At 47.2% G+C, this 20,526-nt stretch overlaps 1 protein-coding gene across 11 annotated transcripts in view; it reads left to right on the forward strand.

Annotated features, from left to right (window-relative positions):
* Window positions 1–537: 537 nt before the first annotated feature.
* The window catches only part of LOC137428021 (flavin-containing monooxygenase 5-like), a 126,761-nt gene continuing 106,772 nt past the window's right edge, over window positions 538–20,526 (forward strand). For 2 of the 11 annotated variants that reach the window (XM_078777513.1, XM_078777511.1), the window contains exons 1-3: window positions 595–690; window positions 17,426–17,462; window positions 19,175–19,311. In XM_078777513.1, coding sequence (XP_078633639.1) covers window positions 19,180–19,311 — 132 coding nt within the window. In that variant the 5' untranslated portion in view covers window positions 595–690; window positions 17,426–17,462; window positions 19,175–19,179. Of the gene's footprint in view, window positions 691–17,425; window positions 17,471–19,174; window positions 19,312–20,526 lie in introns of all 11 variants that reach the window. The other 9 variants (XM_078777512.1, XM_078777516.1, XM_078777515.1 and 6 more) reach the window with 7 other exon arrangements.

The raw sequence follows: 20,526 nt of genomic DNA on the forward strand, positions 1-20,526 counted from the left end.
CTCAGATCTGTGCCTCGACACAATCCAGTCTCTGAGCTCTGCAGGCAGTTCCTTCGACCTCATGGCTTGGTTTTTGCTCTGATATGCATTGTCAGCTGTAAGACCTTATATAGACAGGTGTGTGCCCTTCCAAATCATGTCCAATCAATTGAATTTACCACACGTGGACTCCAATCAAGGTGTAGAATCATCTCAAAGATGATCAAGAGAAATGGGAGGAACCTGAGCGAAATTTCAAGTGTCATAGCAAAGGGTATGAATACTTATGTCAATGTGATATTTCAGTTTTTCTTTTTAATAAATTTGCAAAACTTTCTAAAATCCTGTTTTCTCTTCGTCATTCTGGGGTATTGAGTGTAGATTGATGAGGGAAAAATTGAATTTGAACGATTTCAGCATAAGGCTGCAACATAAAATGTGAAAAACGTGAAGGGGTCTGAATACTTTCTGAATGCACTGCACGTACCTGAATGCTTAACCCCACTTTTTGCAACGCGAGTGCAGGGTAATAATAAACTGTGTAGCTCAATCAGCTGTGGGTAAACAGGTTTTGGTGAGTATGACATTTTGTGTGAAGGGAGGAGCAAATTCAACGCACTATAAAGTATGAAAAAGAACTCGTCTGTGACTTTTGACTGCGAAAGAGTCAGGCAATCTTACCTGGAGCATTGACACTCCTTCCAACCCAAGGTGAGTCTCTAAACATGACATAACCTTATGTGAGATGTTAGTTTATGGTAAGTTGTGAGCTAAACATGACATAATTTTATGTAAGGTGTTAGTTTATGGTAAGTTGTGAGCTAAACATGACATAACTTTATGTAAGGTGTTAGTTTATGGTAAGTTGTGAGCTAAACATGACATAATTTTATGTAAGGTGTTAGTTTATGGTAAGTTGTGAGCTAAACATGACATAACTTTATGTAAGGTGTTAGTTTATGTTAAGTTGTGGGCTAAACATGACGTAATTTTTTGTAAGGTGTTAGTTTATGGTAAGTTGTGAGCTGAACATGACGTAATTTTTTGTAAGGTGTTAGTTTACCGTAAGTTGTGGGGTAAACATGACATAACGTTTTGTAAGGTGTTAGGTTATGTTAAGTTGTGAGCTAAACATGACATAACTTGATGTAAGGTGTTAGTTTATGTTACGTTGTGGGTTAAACATGACATAACTTGATGTAAGGTGTTAGTTTATGTTAAGTTGTGGGCTAAATATGACGTAACTTTATGTAAGGTGTTAGTTTATGGTAAGTTGTGGGTTAAACATGACATAACTTGATGTAAGGTGTTAGTTTATGGTAAGTTGTGGGCTAAACATGACATAGCTTTATGTAAGGTGTTAGTTTATGGTAAGTTGTGGGCTAAACATGACATAACGTTTTGTAAGGTGTTAGTTTATGTTGTTACGTGCTCCTCCCCAAACCCTGGTCACGGTGTACCTCCAAGCCCCGAGAGGGATCACGGCAGAAAGATGTGTTATTCTGTGTGTCAAAGATCAATGGTGAAACCACACCAATTGTTACCAACAAACAATTATTATATTAAGATCACACAAGAATAACAGCACAATAACAATATTAATCAATTGTACAACCAATATATCATTCCTATGATGGTACCATCAGTTTCGTACAATATAACTTACTGTGCTCCAAGTGAGTGAAAATAACATTCCCAATGTCTCTGTCCCGGCTTCAAGCCAAAGTCGATCCACGCTCCAGTGATCGTCAGAACGATGTTGTATCGAGACCAGAATCCCGTTCAGTTGACAGTCACACTGCCAAAAATGGGCAAAGGTACCCTCAAGAGGCGACTGGGAAATCACACCTTCGGGTATGGACGTTCAACGGCTCCCAATCGATGAACCACAAATTCCCACTCAAAATCCACGTTACACACATACACCAGGTTAACGGCTGGATGCGTTGAAATGGTTGAAGCGAGGTGAAAAACCTGGAACGATGCGAAATCAGGCACGAGGCAAAATGGCCAACAGTTCGTTCTCGAGACGTAACGGCACTCCAATGATTCTCTTCGGAATCAACCGCGAAACCTGTCACGCAGGTTTATCTGTCACAGCGATAACAACTCTGTCGCAGGAATCCCTTTCCCAGGAAACCCCAAAGTTCGCTAGTGACCCCCCATTCGCCAGCATTTGCTCAAAACCTCAACGCAGCTCGGCTCCTTCTCCGACCTCACTCGCTCCGCCTCCTTTCTTCTTCTTCTTCCTCTACTTCTTTTCGTCCGGTTCCCGATCCGGTTTCCGGTTTCTTTTTAAAACACTAACTTTTTTTACCTTTTGAAAACAGTCATCTCCAATTCACTTAAACGATAACAATACAAACGTACATGCAACCAAAAATGTTTACAGTGGATGAGAACCACAACAACGGAAGTGACGAATCCATAACTTGGTTTCAGACCAGGTCACTCGACTCTGGACATGCTGCTTCTGCTGTCTCAACAATGGATGGAGGTCCTCAATGCCAAACAGGAAATCAGAGCTGTCTCCCTTGACATATCACGTGCCTTCGATACGGTCTGGCACCCAGCTCTGCTCACCAAACTCTCCTCCTATGGTATCCATGGAAATCTCCATGCATGGCTTGCGGACTTCCTCTCTGGTCGTAGTCAACGTGTGGCCCTGAATGGATTTCTCTCATCTTCCCTTCCTGTTCAGGCTGGAGTTCCCCAAGGCAGTGTGCTGGGCCCTGTGCTTTTTCTGGTCTTTATCAATGATCTCTCCGACTCTCTGGAAAATCCTCTCTATCTCTTTGCTGATGACTCCACTCTCTGCCGCTCCATTCCTCTTCCCTCAGATCGGTAGTCTGCAGCCTCCTCACTCTCTGAAGACCTGGACAAAATCACAAACTGGTCAAACAAGTGGAACATGTCTTTCAATCCTGACAAATCTCACACTCTTACTATGTCTCTCCGAAAAGATCGACTGGACAACCCTCCCATCTACTTTCTCAACAATCCTTTCCAAGAAGTTCTGTCGCTCAAGCTTTTGGGTCTCACTATCTGCCATGATCTTTCTTGGGAAAACCACATTTCCAAGCTGGCCTCCAAAGCCAGTCGCCGACTGGGCATCCTCCGTCGTGTGAAGTCCTTCCTAGGCACACCTGAGCTCCTCACCACATACAAGGCTTTCATCCGCAGCTCAATGGAATACTGTTCTCCCCTATGGGCTGGTGCTCCTGCCTCACACCTAGCTCGGCTTCACGCTGTTGAAACCAAAGCTTTCAGAATCATTGGAATCTCCCGCGATGAAGCTATCTCTCAGGGCCTTTCACTCACTCACCGCAGGCAGGTTGGTGGTCTTTCTGTCTTCTACCGACTCCTCTCCGGCCTTGCTCCCCCAGCTCTCTCTGTGCTCTGTCCCCCAAATATTCCTACAGGTCGCACAAGATCCGCCAGCAACCCTCTGATGGTTAAACTGCCGAAATCTCGGCTCTCTGCTCACCTTCACTCTTTCATTCCTCTTTTCTCCCGCCTCTGGAACAAACTCCCACACTCCCTTCATCCCACTCCTCCCTCCATGGGCGGACTGGCCATAGGGCATTTGGGCATTGCCCGGTGGGCTGGGACCGCTGGGTAAAAAATGGGCCGCTGGGCTGGAAAAAAAACTGCTGAAAATTTTTTTGTCACGGAAAACTTCTGGCTCTGCCTCCATCCCCGGGGATTCCCCGCTAAATATCAAAAGTTCAAAAGGTCGCCCCATATGCCTCATTATAATATTACTAGCAACGGTACCCGCCCAGTAACACGTACCAGAGAAAACAAATCGTTTGCGCAATGGGCTCTCCAATATTCGATGTGTTCACGGTTTGAATTACGTAACGTAACGTTTGTGACGATGTTTGTGACTTTTGTGTTCACGGTAGTGTTTGATGTGACGGTGTGAACGTAATTTTGTTATGTTTTTCGTTTTTATTTTCGTAATCGTTTAATGAACGCTTAATGAGCGTAATAATAATGTTTAATGATCATTAGATGAATGAATGAATGTTATGAATAATGCCATGGCGTCACGTTGGCAGCAGTGACAATATAAAAATGTTTGCCAAGAACTTCAAAGAGAGAAAAGGAACTTTTATCAGCAATGACGTGTGTCCTGAAGTTCTAAGCTGAAGAAGAGGTACCTTACAAAATCATTCCATTTTTTTTCCGAAAGAAAAGGGTACAGTTGATATCACTAATCACGATTTGAAACACGATGGAATAATATTTACCGATATGAACAGTGATGTGGTTTTTTTATTGAAATTCTAAAAATACTGTTTACATTTTGATGATCTGTGTGTGATATTTAACGGATGTTAAAATAAATCGCGCCTCCAAATTGAAGCCCCGTCCTTGGGGCGGGTACCGTTGCTCGTCATATATAATGGCGACTCAACAATTTTTACCGCTTTGCTTTGAAGAACGGGAATGAAGGGGGAGGAGCGTGTTAATATGTCTGGTTGAAGGCTGTGGGCTGTGAGGTGAGGGGGTTTTAAGCCAGATTTTAGTCTTACAGCCGCCATGTTGGTGCTCACTGTCACTGCGATGCGAAGCGAAAGACGCCTCAGAGCTGTTACATTCACAATCGCTATGTCGTATGTACTCCCGATATGTGTTTCCTTCATTGTAAAAACTACCAAATCAACAGTAAAAAGGATTTTTAGCCGATAGGCCAAGTAAGTTTAGATAGGTCTACTGACTACTGATCTAGTATTGATAACAATGTCGCGAACTGACTTACGATGCTAAATTTTTTTTAGTTGCAGCATCTGCATCTGTAAACCAACAATGGATAAAGCAAACCAGAAGAGGAGAAAAGGAGATGCTGAGAAGGAACGTGATCTAAAGAAAAAGAAACTGTCAGATAGTGCTTCAAAGTGCAGAAACCTTTTGGATCTGTTCAAGAGTACTAATACTGGGCCTGGTGAAGTCAGTGAACATGGGGATAAGGATACTAAATCGGTAGCTGGACCATCAGCAGCTGAATTGGTAGATGATCAATTGGCAGCTGAATCAGTAGATGACCAATTGGCAGCTGAATCGGCAGAATTGGTGCAAATTGGTGAACACGAACAGGTGCGGTCAGCTGAGAGAGATGTACCTGCTGCAGCTACTACACTTGCAGAGGAGGGATACCCCTCGATTAACTACTTTAAGAAACCATGTAGAGATGAAGATTGTTTGCTGTTTTGGAATTACCACCCTAATCAAAAAACTGACAACCGAGTGGTCAAGAGGTGTTTCATGCGAAAAGATGGTACAAACAGATGGTGGTTGTCATACAACAAGGACAATCATTCTCTTCACTGTTCAGTGTGCTTGGCGTTTTCCAGCACCTCAGACTGGTCCACGTTCATCGAGGGAATGACTGACTGGCGACATGTACAATGTACATACACGTGTTGAAGAACAGGAATGCTCTTCTTTTCATTTGAGATGCTCTACAGCATACCTGGTAGATCGACAACAGTCCAGCGTTTCTCACCTGCTCGCACGTAGCCATCATGATGAGGTAAGAAGGACACGAAAAGTGATGGAAAGAGTTGTGGATGTGGTCAAACTCATTGGTAAGAGGGGACTGAGCTCCAGAGGAAGTAATGAAGAAGCAGCATACACACTTGTCAATGAGGAGATCGACCATGGTACATTTCTGGAAGTTGTAAAACTACTTCGGAAGTATGATTCCTGCACAGCCGATCATCTCTCTCACATTGTCCAGAACAGCAAGAAGCAACATGAGAAGGCAAAGAGTTCACGAGGTCGAGGCTCCTTGGTAACTTTGCTGTCTAAAACTACAGTGAATTATGTTATCACAGTTATCCAGGATAAGATACGTCGGTGGATTTCTGAAGAAGTAACAGACATGTTTGCTGTGGAAATTGATACCACTCAAGACATCTCAACACAAGACCAGTGCTCTGTTGTTCTTAGATATGTTGATAGCACTGGCACTATCCAAGAAGGATTAGTGAGTGTGGTGAATGAAATGTGAGGAATCTACTGGCAAAGCTTTTGTGCAACTTGTTTCTGAAGTCTTGTTAGGACTGAATCTTGGCCTCAAGAACTGTGTTGGAAACTCAACTGATGGTGCAGCAAACATGCAGGGGCGCTACAAAGGCTTCAGTACTCTGCTATCAAAGGAAGCTCCAATGCAGATCCATGTTTGGTGCCACGCACATGTGTTAAATCTCGTTGTGACCGAAGCTACAAGTGTTGTGGTGACGAGCGCATCACTGTTCTCACTACAGAATGACATTGCAGTATTCCTTCGGGAATCTTATCAGCGAATGAACATCTGGAGTCGACACTCCACTACTGTGAAACGAATGGGAACTATCGGAGAAACTAGATGGTGGTCAAAGGATGCCGCCTTGAAGAAGGTTTTTGGTTCATTCAACAATCCAACTGGAGCACTTTTCATGGAAGTTATCACCACTCTTAATGCCATACTTGTTGCTGACCAGATCCAAGCAGCTGTTAAGGCCAAGATGAAGGGATACATTGCCAGTCTCCTGCAGTTTGAAACAATTCTGACTGCACAAGTATATCTGCAAGTATTCTCCCGCACTACAGCGCTCTCCAAGTATCTACAAACTGTGCAATTGGATCTGCTGACTGTGCACCGGATGGTGGATGAATTGCTAGAGAATATGCAGATGCTACGGGATGACTTCCAAGCTTATCATGATGCAGCTGCAAATTTTGTTCAATGGGCTAATGACCAGCTGGATGAAATGGATGTAAATCTTGTTATGGAAGAGTCCCTTCCTATAAAACGGCAAAGACAGCACAAACGTATTGATGGCAAACTGTCCATAGATGAGGTTACATCAGCTTCTGACCCAGTAAAGAAGTATCGCATTGAAGTGTACAACCGAATAGTGGACACTATTGTGAGCAGCATTGAGCAGCGGTTTGACAGATCAGCAACATCAACATTGTATGCTGATCTCTCACTTCTTCACCCAAGGAACTTTGATCAAGTGCCATCGGGAGCTATGGAAGAGCTGCACAAACATTTGCTGAGATTTGATGATGGTGTCACTGCGGAACAACTACGAAAAGAACTGCGAAGCCTTGGAGAACAATGGTCAACACTGAAACAATCAGTAGCAGATGCTTATACAGTGCAGGAGGACAGTGAGTCTGAACAGGACAGGAAGACTCTGCCAAGTACATGTAAGTCATGTAAAGCCTGTCCTCTCTGCTGCTACAAGGTGCTCCTCAAGTTGAACCTCTTCACTGATGTCTACAAGAGCATTGGGCTTGCCTACAAGCTGCTGCTAACGCTGCCTGTGTCACAGGTGGCATGTGAACGGTCTTTCTCTGCTTTGAAGAGAATCAAAAGCCGTCTGCGAAGTACAATGACACAAGAACATCTTGAGGCGTTCATGTTGATGTCTGTGGAAAAAGGGATCTTGGCCAAACTTGACACTAAGGATATAATTGATGGTGTGGCTGCCAGAAGGAGCGAACTGCGCAGGCACCTAGTCTCTTAGACATGACATGTGCTTGTGTTACTGAAAATAAATTTAATTTTTAGTGGATTTGTTTTTTTCCAAGCATTTCGTCTATTTCCTCAGGTAAACAACATATAAATGAATAATGGGCCGACCCAGGTGAAGGATGCCCGGGCCGGTTTTAAGACCCAGTCCGCTACTGCCTCCCTCCAGGTCTTTAAAACAGCTGTTCACCACCATCTCTTATCTTTCCCCATCCAAAACCTTGATCTTTTCTACCCCCACTAATTCACCCCAGATCCACCTTGTTTGAAATTCCAACTTCTTTCCTGGAAGTCCTGGCAGTGTCCATATGTTTTATACCTCTCCCACCCCCCTCCCCCCTTCCCATGCCTCCCCCCCCCAAAGCCCTCTCCCTCCCACAGATCTCTCGATGTCTCCATGTCTCGGTCCCTGCTCTCAAATGTTGTGTTTGTGTACTTCCCCCTCTCTCCCCATCTTGTCTACCGCTCCCGATGTTATTTGTTTTATGTGTCGGTTTGTCTTTCTGTGTGATTAATGTTCGCTCTTTCACGAGCCTCGATCTTGTATACAAAAAAAAACAAAAAAAAAAACAATGTTAAGTTGTGGGTTAAACATGACATAACTTTATGTAAGGTGTTAGTTTATGTGAAGTTATGGGCTAAATATGACATTGTAGCGGCTACCGCTGGGTTTTCACAATCGCCTTGCACCTATCAAGGACGCGGAGCGATCACCATGCCGGGCTCGTCCAGGACACCCGGGCAGGCCCGCGCTCAACTTGCCAGGCCTCGGTCGGGACGCCCGGGCATGCCCCCTCTCGCCTTTCCTGGGCAAACGCTCCGGGATAATGTGTGTATATATATTGCTGCCCGATAAACGGGCTTTTCAGAGTACCTGAGTGTTTTGTTTGAATAAAGCAACTCGGACGAATTCCAGCTTTTTGTCGCGTCCATTCTTCCGATCGACGTGGGAGCCCGAGCTCCTTCATTGGTGACCTACCGACATGGACACGGCAGTGGCCCTTAAACTGCCTACCTTCTGGGAGGCTCACGCGGCGGTTTGGTTCGCACAGGCGGACTCCCTGTTCGCCCTGCGAGGCATCACGGTCGACGACACCCGCTTCCACCATGTGGTAGCAGCGCTCGGTTCAGCCACCGCGGCCCGCGCCCTGAGCCTCCTCGAGAGCCCGCCAGCCGCTGACAAATACGGCACGATTAAAAAGCTCCTCCTCGACGCTTTCGCCCTCTCATCGGCGGAACACGCACGGCACCTGCTCGAACTGCCCGAACTCGGCGGCACGCGCCCTTCCGAGCGAATGGACTACATGCTTTCGCTGCTCGGCGAGCACTCTCCGGCATTCCTGTTCCGGGAGCTGTTTCTCCGTCAGCTGCCTAGCCCGGTACGCCTCGCCCTGGCAAGCACGACGATCACGGATCCCCGTGCCCTTGCCAGGGAAGCCGACAAGATCTCCGCCGCAGGCCAGCGCATCGCAGCAGCGACCTGGGGCCCACCGCCGTCCGACGCAACACCCATGGCGCCCGAGCACCCGGCACGGTCGACGACCGAACTGCCGACGCAATTGATGGCCGCTACACCGAGCCGACTACCTCCAGCACGACGACCGGGGCCTCCACCTGACCAAGCGTGGTGTTACTATCATGCCAGGTTCGGACAGAAGGCCCGGACATGCCGACCCCCGTGCACCTTCGGCAGGCCGGGAAATGGCCAGGCCGGCGTTCATTACCAGCCATGAGCGCCGGCCACACAGGCAACTTACTGTTCATCATGGATAAAGCGTCCGGACGGCGCTTCCTGTGCGACACCGGCGCCCAACTGAGCGTCATACCCGCCTCTGACCAGGACAGGCAGTCTGCGGTTTGCGGCCCCTCCTTGGTTGCAGCCAACGGATCGGCCATCCGCACCTTCGGCCCGCGCAACGTCACCCTCTGTTTCGGCGGCCAACGCTTTGCTTGGACGTTTGTAACTGCAAACGTGCCCATGGCTCTGCTAGGCGCCGACTTCCTCTGCGCACACGGACTGCTGGTGGGCGTCCAATGGCGTCGTTTAATCGACGCCGAAACCTTCAGCTCCCTGGTATGTACATTGAGCAGCTCCGCGCCGACCGAGCTGGCATGCGCCCTCCCGGCGGCGAACGAGTTTGCTCGCCTGCTCACGGAGTTCCCGGCCCTCACGCGGCCGACGTTTTCGGCCGTCGCAGTACGGCATGGGATCGAGCACCACATACCAACCACGGGCCCGCCGGTCTATGCCAGAGCCCGCCGCCTCGACGCAGCCAAGCTCGCCGTGGCCATAGCCGAGTTCGACGCTTTAGAACACCTCGGCATCGTGCGGCGCTCTGATAGCGCGTGGGCTTCGCCACTACACATCGTCCCAAAGCCAGGGGGCGGCTGGCGCCCATGTGGTGACTACCGCCGCCTTAACGACGCTACCACCCCTGACAGGTATCCGATCCCGCACATCCAAGACTTCTCCGCCCGTCTGGCGGGACGGGTCATTTTTTCGAAAATTGATCTCATACGGGGATATCACCAGGTACCTGTCAGGGCGGCCGATGTCCCTAAAACGGCAGTCATCATGCTGTTCGGCTTATTCGAATTCTTACGGATGCCGTTTGGTCTCAAGAACGTGGCTCAGGCATTCCAGCGCTTGATGGACGGCGTGCTGCATGACCTGCCGTTCCTTTTCGTTTACCTGGACGACATCCTCGTCGCCAGCACGTCCCGGGCCGAGCACCTCCTCCACCTCCACCTCCGAACACTGTTCGGGAGCCTCAGCGAGCACGGCCTCATCGTCAACCCGGCCAAATGCCACTTCGGCACGACGTCCGTTGATTTTTTGGGCCACCACATCAACATGAACGGGGCCGTGCCGCTGCCAACCAAGGTCGAGGCCATCACCACGTTCCCGCGTCCCCGCACCATAAAGGCCCTGCAGGAATTCCTGGGAATGGTGAATTTTTATCACCGCTTCGTGCCCCGCGCTACTCAACTCATGCGGCCCCTCTACGAAGCCCTCCGGGGCAAGCCGGCCAAGCACGACATCGCCTGGTCCGCAGCAATGGACGCGGCCTTCCAAAGCTCAAAGCGGGCCCTCGCCGACGCAACACTGCTCGCTCACCCGGTGCTCAACGCTCCCATCGCCCTCACCACGGATGCCTCCGACTACGCGGTGGGCGCCGTACATGAGCAATGGGTGAACGGGGTTTGGCAGCCACTCGCTTTTTTCAGCCGGCAGCTCCGGCCGAACGAGCTCAAATACAGCACGTTTGACCGTGAGCTCCTCGGTCTACACCTGGCCGTCCGCCATTTCCGCCACCTCCTGGAGGGCCGACCTTTCACGGCGTTCGTCGACCACAAGCCGTTGGTTTACGCAATGGCCAAGGTCACGGAGCCGTGGTCGGCCCGCCAACAGCGCCACCTCTCCGCCGTGTCGGAGTTTACCACGGACATCCGGCACATCGCCGGCAAAAACAACGCCGTGGCCGACTGTCTTTCCCGGGCCAGCGCGAACGCGGTCCACCTGGGCGTGGACTTCGCGCTTATGGCGGCGGACCAAACCACCGACACCACGGTGCAAGCCCTCCCCTCCGGGCGGCGCACACGGGCCTCCGCCTGGCCGACATCCCCTTCGCGGACACTGTCCTGCTCTGCGACGTCTCCCAAGGCCAGCCTCGCCCCATCGTGCCCGTCACCTGGCAACGCCGCATCTTTGCCTCCCTCCACGGCCTTTCCCACCCGGGCCGGAAAGCTTCCCAGAAGCTGGTGTCGGCGCGATTCGTCTGGCACAGCCTTCGTCGGGACGTCCGCGATTGGACCAGCACCTGCACAGCCTGCCAACGGGCCAAGGTCCACCGACACACCCAGGCCCCGCTGGCACCTTTCACTGTGCCCGAACGACGTTTCGACCACGTCAATGTGGATCTGGTGGGCCCCCTCCCCCCGTCACGGGGGTTCACACACCTGCTCACCATGGTGGACAGGACCACCAGGTGGCCGGAGGCCGTTCCCCTCATCTCCACCACCACCGCCGACGTGGCGCAGGCTTTCATCGCCACCTGGGTCGCCCGCTTCGGCGCACCAGCGGACATCTCGTCAGACCGCGGACCACAGTTCACCTCCGAGCTGTGGGGCGCGGTCGCCCACAACCTGGGGGTCAAGCTCCACCGTACTACGGCCTACCACCCCCAAGCAAACGGGTTGTGCGAGCGATTCCACCGCTCCATGAAGGCCGCGCTCATGGCCGGCCTTCAAGACGGCGGTTGGGCCGACCGGCTGCCGTGGGTCCTTTTGGGCCTCCGCACGGCCCCCAAGGAGGACCTCCAGGCATCCACCGCCGAGCTTGTCTACGGCCAGGCGCGACGCGTCCCGGGCGAATTCGTGCCCGACGCTACCAGTCCCTGGTCCGCAGCTCACCAGCGCTCGGACCTCCAGGAGGCCGCCTGACGGTTTGCCCCCGTGCCAACATCCCACCACGGTGACCCCCAGTCCTACGTCCCACCAGCACTTCGCACAGCGGAGTATGTTTTTGTGCGTCACGACGCACATCGGGGGCCACTCCGGCTGCCGTACGACGGGCCCTTCCGGGTCCTGCAATGGGACGACAAGTCGTTCGTCATCGACATCGGCGGCAGGTCGGACCGGATTGCGGTGGACCGCCTCAAGCCGGCGCACGTGGACGTCGACCAACCACCACGGGTGGCCCTTCCGCCGCGGCGAGGCCGCCCCCCGTCCACGGTGCCCCCCACTCGACCGCCCACCACCACACCGGACCCCCCCCCCACGACCCACCAGGGGTCGCTTCGGCCGGGTCATCAGGACCCCCCTCAAATTGACCCTGCCGGTGCAAGTCGATTCTGGGGGGATGTGTGTAGCGGCTACCGCTGGGTTTTCACAATCGCCTTGCACCTATCAAGGACGCGGAGCGATCACCATGCCGGGCTCGTCCAGGACGCCCGGGCAGGCCCGCGCTCGACTTGCCAGGCCTCGGTCGGGATGCTCGGCCACGCCCCCTCTCGCCTTTCCTGGGCAAACGCTCCTGGATAATGTGTGTATATATATTGCTGCCCGAGAAACGGGCTTTTCAGAGTACCTGAGTGTTTTGTTTGAATAAAGCAACTCGGACGAATTCCAGCTTTTTGTCGCGTCCATTCTTCCGATCGACGTGGGAGCCTGAGCTCCTTCAACATAACCTTTTGTAAGGTGTTAGTTTATGGTAAGTTGTGAGCTAAACATGACATAACTTTATGTAAGGTGTTAGTTTAAGGTAAGTTGGGGGCTAAACATGACATAACTTTATGTAAGGTGTTAGTTTATGTTAATTTTGGGCTAAACATGACATAACTTTATGTAAGGTGTTAGTTTATGAAAAATGAAAAAAAAAATTGAAATTGAAAAAAAAAAAAAAAGGCAAATGAAATCTGCTGATGTCAAGAACGTTCTGAACGATTGTTTACATTCTCATGGGTTGCTAGGCAAGGCCAGAGTCGTATTTTGTGATTCCAAGTGGAAGAGAAACTATTTGTAAGATCTGCAACTTATAAACTGGAGCGAAAAACATTCGATTTTCATATCTTGGATGTGTTAACATGCCCCACATTGCTAAAAACACAGCTAATTGAAGGTATTCGTCCCACATTGCTAAAAACACAGCTCATTGAAGGGATTCATCCCACATTGCCAAAAACACAGCTAATTGAAGGTATTCATCCCACATTGCTCAAAACACAGGTAATTGAAGGTATTCATCCCACATTATTAAAAACACTGCCAATTCGAGGTATTCACCCCACATTGCTCAAAACACAGGTAATTGAAGGTATTCATCCCACATTATTAAAAACACTGCCAATTCGAGGTATTCATCCCACATTGCCAAAAACACAGCTAATTGAAGGTATTCATCCCACATTATTAAAAACACTGCCAATTCGAGGTATTCATCCCACATTGCTAAAAACAGAGCCAATTCGAGGTATTCATCCCACATTATTAAAAACACTGCCAATTCGAGGTATTCATCCCACATTATTAAAAACAGAGCCAATTGAAGGTATTCATCCCACATTATTAAAAACAGAGCCAATTGAAGGTATTCATCCCACATTGCCAAAAACACAGCTAATTGAAGGTATTCATCCCACATTATTAAAAACACTGCCAATTCGAGGTATTCATCCCACATTGCTAAAAACAGAGCCAATTCGAGGTATTCATCCCACATTATTAAAAACACTGCCAATTCGAGGTATTCATCCCACATTATTAAAAACAGAGCCAATTGAAGGTATTCATCCCACATTATTAAAAACACTGCCAATTCGAGGTATTCATCCCACATTGCCAAAAACACAGCTAATTGAAGGTATTCATCCCACATTATTAAAAACACTGCCAATTCGAGGTATTCATCCCACATTGCCAAAAACAGATCCAATTCGAGGTATTCATCCCACATTATTAAAAACACTGCCAATTCGAGGTATTCATCCCACATTGCTAAAAACAGAGCCAATTGAAGGTATTCATCCCACATTATTAAAAACACTGCCAATTCGAGGTATTCATCCCACATTGCCAAAAACAGATCCAATTCGAGGTATTCATCCCACATTATTAAAAACACTGCCAATTCGAGGTATTCATCCCACATTGCTAAAAACAGAGCCAATTGAAGGTATTCATCCCACATTATTAAAAACACTGCCAATTGAAGGTATTCATCCCACATTGCGAAAAACAGAGCCAATTCGAGTTATTCATCCCACATTATTAAAAACAGAGCCAATTCGAGGTATTCATCCCACATTGCTCAAAACAGAGCCAATTCGAGGTATTCATCCCACATTATTAAAAACAGAGCCAATTCGAGGTGTTCATCCCACATTATTAAAAACAGACCCAATTCGAGGTATTCATCCCACATTGCCAAAAACACAGCTAATTGAAGGTATTCATCCCACATTATTAAAAACACTGCCAATTTGAGGTATTCATCCCACATTGCTCAAAACAGAGCCAATTGAAGGTATTCATTCCACATTGCTCAAAACAGAGCCAAATCGAGGTATTCATCCCACATTGCTCAAAACAGAGCCAATTCGAGGTATTCATCCCACATTGCTCAAAACAGATCCAATTGAAGGTATTCATTCCACATTGCTCAAAACAGAGCCAATTCGAGGTATTCATCCCACATTGCCCAAAACAGAGCCAATTGAAGGTATTCATCCCACATTATTAAAAACAGAGCCAATTTGAGGTATTCATCCCACATTGCTCAAAACAGAGCCAATTGAAGGTATTCATTCCACATTGCTCAAAACAGAGCCAATTCGAGGTATTCATCCCACATTGCTCAAAACAGAGCCAATTTGAGGTATTCATCCCACATTGCTCAAAACAGAGCCAATTGAAGGTCTTCATTCCACATTGCTCAAAACAGAGCCAATTCGAGGTATTCATCCCACATTGCTCAAAACAGAGCCAATTCGAGGTATTCATCCCACATTGTTCAAAACAGAGCCAATTGAAGGTATTCATTCCACATTGCTCAAAACAGAGCCAATTCGAGGTATTCATCCCACATTGCTCAAAACAGAGCCAATTGAAGGTATTCATTCCACATTGCTCAAAACAGAGCCAATTCGAGGTATTCATCCCACATTGCTCAAAACAGAGCCAATTCGAGGTATTCATCCCACATTGCTCAAAACAGAGCCAATTCGAGGTATTCATCCCACATTGTTCAAAACAGAGCCAATTGAAGGTATTCATTCCACATTGCTCAAAACAGAGCCAATTCGAGGTATTCATCCCACATTGCTCAAAACAGAGCCAATTGAAGGTATTCATCCCACATAATTAAAAACACTGCCAATTTGAGGTATTCATTCCACATTGCTCAAAACAGAGCCAATTGAAGGTATTCATCCCACATTATTAAAAACAGAGCCAATTCGAGGTATTCGTCCCACGTTGCTCAAAACAGAGCCAATTTGAGGTATTCATCCCATATTGCTAACAACAGAGCCAATTCAAGTTATTCATTCCACGTTGCTCAAAACAGAGCCAATTCAAGTTATTCATCCCACATTGCTCAAAACACTGCCAATTCGAGGTATTCATTCCATATCATTCAAAACAGCGCGAATTCGAGGTGTCATCTTCTTCCGTTAGTATATTTCCATTTTAATCAGTTGATTCAGTTTGGATTGGTATTGATTGTGTAAAAGTTTGTTGTGGAGACCACAATTCTTTGTCTATTCCCGTCCCGACGTGCAACTCACTATGCCAGAGCATAAAATCATCTTGCACAATTTCAAAAGATGAACTAAAGAACGAGCCTTACTGGGTAGACAAACATGATACAAAGGAAAAAGTGACCACATCATGCAGAAATTTGTTAAAACTGCAAATTATACAGTCGTAGCCGAAAAGTATTGACAACCTCGACTTAATATTTGGTGGCACAGACTTTGGACATCATAACTGCAGTAAAGAGTAAACTGCAGTAACTGCAGTAAAGCAGTAAAACTTCCTTTAGCCATGAATGAGCTTCCTCCACCTCTCTACTGGCGGTTTGACCCACTCTTCTTGTGCAACCTGCTCCAGTTCTCCCAGATTTGAAGGGTGCCTTCTCCAAAATGCTGTTTTCAGATCTCCCCACAGGTGTTCAATGGGATTTAGATCTGGACTCATTGCTGACCACTTCAAACAGTCCAACATTTGGTCTTGAACCATTCTTGGGTGATTTTTGAAGTCTATTTGTGGTCATTGTCCTGCTGCAAGACCCATGATCTTCGACGGAGACCCAGCTTTCTGACACTGGGTGAACATTGCGCTCCAAAATGCCTTGATAATCTCCTGATTTCATGATGCCATGCACACATTCAAGGTACTCAGTGCCAGAGGCAGCAAAGCAACCCGAAAACATCACTGAACCTCCTCCATATTTGACTGTAGGGAAGGTGTTCTTTTCTTTGAAGGCTTCATTTTGTTTTTCTGTAAACATAGAGATGATGTGCTTCACAAAAATGCTCTAATTTGTTCCCATCTGTCCACAGAACATTCTCCCAGAAGGATTTTGGCTTGTTCAAGTGTGCTTTGAAAACTCCAATTGGGCTTTCTCAGCAGTGGGGTCCTTCTGGGTCTCCTTCCATTGAACCCCCTTTCATTGAGTTGGTGACGGATGGTGCGAGTTGAAACTGTCGTACCTTGTGTCTGAAGGTCAGCTTGAATCTGTTTGGCAGTTGATCGAGGTGCTTTCTCCACCATTCGAACAATCCTTCGCTGCAATCTCCGATCAAGTTTTCTCTTGCGGCCACGTCCAGGGAGGTTGGCTACAGTGCCATGGGCCTTAAACTTCCTGATAACATTATATATGGTGGACACAGGAACATCCGAGGTCATTGAGATGGACTTGTAGCATTGAGATTGTCCATGCTTGGCTATAATCTTGTGTCTGACCTCGTCAGACAATTCTCTGGTGTTCTTTCTTTTCTCCATGCTCATTGCGGTACACACAGTGACACAAAACATCAGAATGACTCCTTTTCTCTTATCAAACTGGTTGAATGAGTGATTTTTATATTGCAGGCACCTGCAAATCACCACAGGTAAGTTCAATTCCAAAGTAAAGGAGTATAACCTGCTTAAAATCTAATTATTCCTAACAACTTCTAAAAGGTGCCAATAATATTGTCCGGGCAATTTTAGGATTTCTGTGTGGAATAAGCTAATATTTAGTAAAATTTTCAGTTTTTTTGTTTTTTTCCACTGCAAACCAATGAAATACAAATGTACATGCCAAAATATTATTTAATTTCAACAATTTTCTGGAAAAAATAGTGCATTTGAAAAAATTGCAAGGGTGCCAATATTTTTGGCCTCAACTGTACGTCTGTGTGTTGTTTTCAGGAATCCTGGCTTCGGGTTTCAACATTTACATGAGTGAGTAAGTGAGTAAGTGAGTAAGTGAGTCAGAAAAAAAAACGTTGCAGAATACATGAAGTTGGTGATGTCATTGTGTGGCCCCTTTTGTGTTACTTCCAAACCCAAACCGACCCTCCCACCCCCTTACCACCTTATCCCACCATTGAAACCAAGTGCTAACCTGATAGATGTAAGGAATGTTGTGATTACAGAGTGGAGGCCCCATCGGCCGAATGGCATTCTCGTGTTTCCAAGTTCATTATTACTTTCCCTTTCTATTATAGTTTAAGAGCTCGTGACGGTAGATTTCACACCATTTTCCCCAGAAGGTTTGACCCCTAAAAGTTTCTTACGCAGCCTAAGTCATTCAGAAAGGGTTCGTCAGCTGCCCCCCCCCCCCCCAGCTGGTGTGTCTGCACCTCAGACCACCCGGAAAAGCCCCTCCAAGGGGGTTGCATTTACCCCATCTAAAACATGGACCAAGCATTGTCAAAACAAAGTATTACGGCAGTCCGTTAAAAAAAAAAAGAAGGAAAAACGGACCTAATTTCAAGGGGGGGGGGGAGGTTTGTCGGATGCACCACGATGTACCCCCTCGCCCCCACGGGGTTAATTTACCCCATATACTACATGGACGAAACTTTGTCAAAACAAAGAGGTTTGATGGTCGATTAGAAGAATGATAAAACTTCTAAGACCGACATTTCAGGTTACACTATTTCCATTTCACAGGAAAGGTTCACAAATTGAAGTCGACCCTTGCATATCATACTACCTGAACAGTATTTTTACTACGTCTTTGCTTCTACTGTTATTTGATCCTCACATGGTATGTCAGTACAGCGGAGCACCTTACAGGTCATGTCAGTCCAGCGGAGCACCTCACAGGTTATGTCAGTCCAGCGGAGCACCTTTCAGGTTATGTCAGTCCAGCATATCACCTTACAGGTTATGTCAGTCCAGCGGAGCACCTTACAGGTTATGCCAGTCCAGCGGAGCACCTCACAGGTTATGTCAGTCCAGCAGAGCACCTCACAGGTTATGTCAGTCCAGCGGAGCACCTCACAGGTTGTCAGTTCAGCGGAGCACCTCACAGGCTACGTCAGTCCAGCAGAGCACCTTTCAGGTTATGTCAGTTCAGCGGAGCACCTCACAGGTTATGTGAGTCCATTAGAGCGCCTCACAGGTTATGCCAGTCCAGCGGAGCACCTCACAGGTCATGTCAGTTCAGCGGAGCACCTCACAGGTTATGTCAGTCCAGTAGAGCACCTCACAGGTTATGTTAGTTCAGCGGAGCACCTTTCAGGTTATGTCAGTTCAGCAGAGCACCTCACAGGTTATGTCAGTCCAGCAGAGCACCTCACAGGTTATGTTAGTTCAGCGGAGCACCTTTCAGGTTATGTGAGTCCAGCAGAGCACCTCACAGGTTATGTCAGTCCAGCGGAGTACCTCACAGGTTATGTCAGTCCAGCAGAGCACCTCACAGGTTATGTCAGTTCAGCGGAGCACCTCACAGGTTATGTCAGTCCAGCAGGGCGCCGCTACTTGATTTGCTTGAACAGTACATAGAATAAGTTTGTTCCTATCTTATAATTTTAATGTCATGCTTCATTATTGTTTACATTGACTTTTTAAAGGTTGGCCTACAGTGTTTGTGTGTGTGTGAAATGTCCTTCCTTGCGTGAAGGACGAGAAACAGGTGGAATTTTATACAGACCGTCATTGTGTTTCTAGAGACCATGGCGAAGCGAGTCTGCATTATCGGAGCTGGATTGAGTGGCCTCACAACCATCAAATGCTGCCTCGATGAAGGACTCGAACCCACGTGCTTTGAAATGGGGGATGACATGGGAGGATTGTGGAAGTACCAGGTACAACATTAATAAGTTCAATAATCAACATAAAATGGCTTTGCTGCCTCGAGCTGAACAATGCGCCAAAACACAATTTGAGATCGCTCAAAGGTTGTAGATGCCATTCAGGTATGCTCTGATACTGAAGAAGAAGAGTTTGGGGAAACAAGGTGGCAGGTGCACATGAGTACACGTAGGTACTCTGGAGGTGTTCTTTGGTTGTTTTTTTCTTTTTTGTAACCCAAAATTTTGTTTTTCATCAAATTGATTTTCGTCATTTTTGTTGTTGTCCCTTCCAATACCCCATGCGCCACACACGCATGGTCTGTGATGCCACTTTATTTACCCGAGTAATAATGTAAAATAAAAAGTCTTCTTTGTCTTCAGGCTTTCATTTTCACCCTAATTCGTCTTCTCCAATCACCTCACCTTCCACCTCCTCAAAAAAAACAACAATCTGGATTAGCCTATATTGTGACTCACACCTACTATATAAGAGAGATGTCTGTGTGTGTGCCGCCATTTTTCTCAAGGATGGCTGAACAGATCTTCGTCAAACTTTCAAAGGTCAGTCATTGGGTGCCTGGGAGTGAGTGCCAAATTGTTTGATAAACGTGATGCTTTTCCATTCCATATTGTCCGAGGGCCTTTCTTAGAACCGACATTTGTGATGGATTCTGATTTGGATGTACGGTAATTGCTTTTCCATTATATTTGCCCTCATTTCAAATACAGACTTGACATTTAATATGGAATTTTTTTTTTTGTGGGGGTGAACTTACTTTTCAAGATGACTTAGAACCAAAAGTTCATTGGAATTATGTTGAAATTATTCTAGATTTTGTTAATGTGATCTTTAAAAGAAACAAAAACCACATTTGACATTTCGAAGCAAATAAATTGATCCTTGAAAGTGACGTAAACTGATATCGAACTCAATTCATGGACAGTACTGTGTTAAACTTCTGTACGTTTTCCAGAAGTATTTCTTTATTTTTCACATTAGCCAAATTTTTTTTTAGCAAAAACAAAAGTTAAATTACGACTGGGATTACGGACAGTAAATTTACAGTTCCTTACGTCGTGTAACACCCACGAGCATTCTGGAGAGCACGTACACGTTGGCGCATGCTGTTCACGAGATTTGCCAAGGTTTGGACAGGAATCGCTTGCCATGCAGTGACAATAGCCTGCTGCAATTCACGCACAGAGGTCGGCTGCTGGTCCAAGTTG

This window comes from Myxine glutinosa, chromosome 5 (genome assembly GCF_964187855.1).
Source record: "Myxine glutinosa chromosome 5, kmMyxGlut1.1, whole genome shotgun sequence".
NCBI classification, from domain to species: domain Eukaryota; kingdom Metazoa; phylum Chordata; class Myxini; order Myxiniformes; family Myxinidae; genus Myxine; species Myxine glutinosa.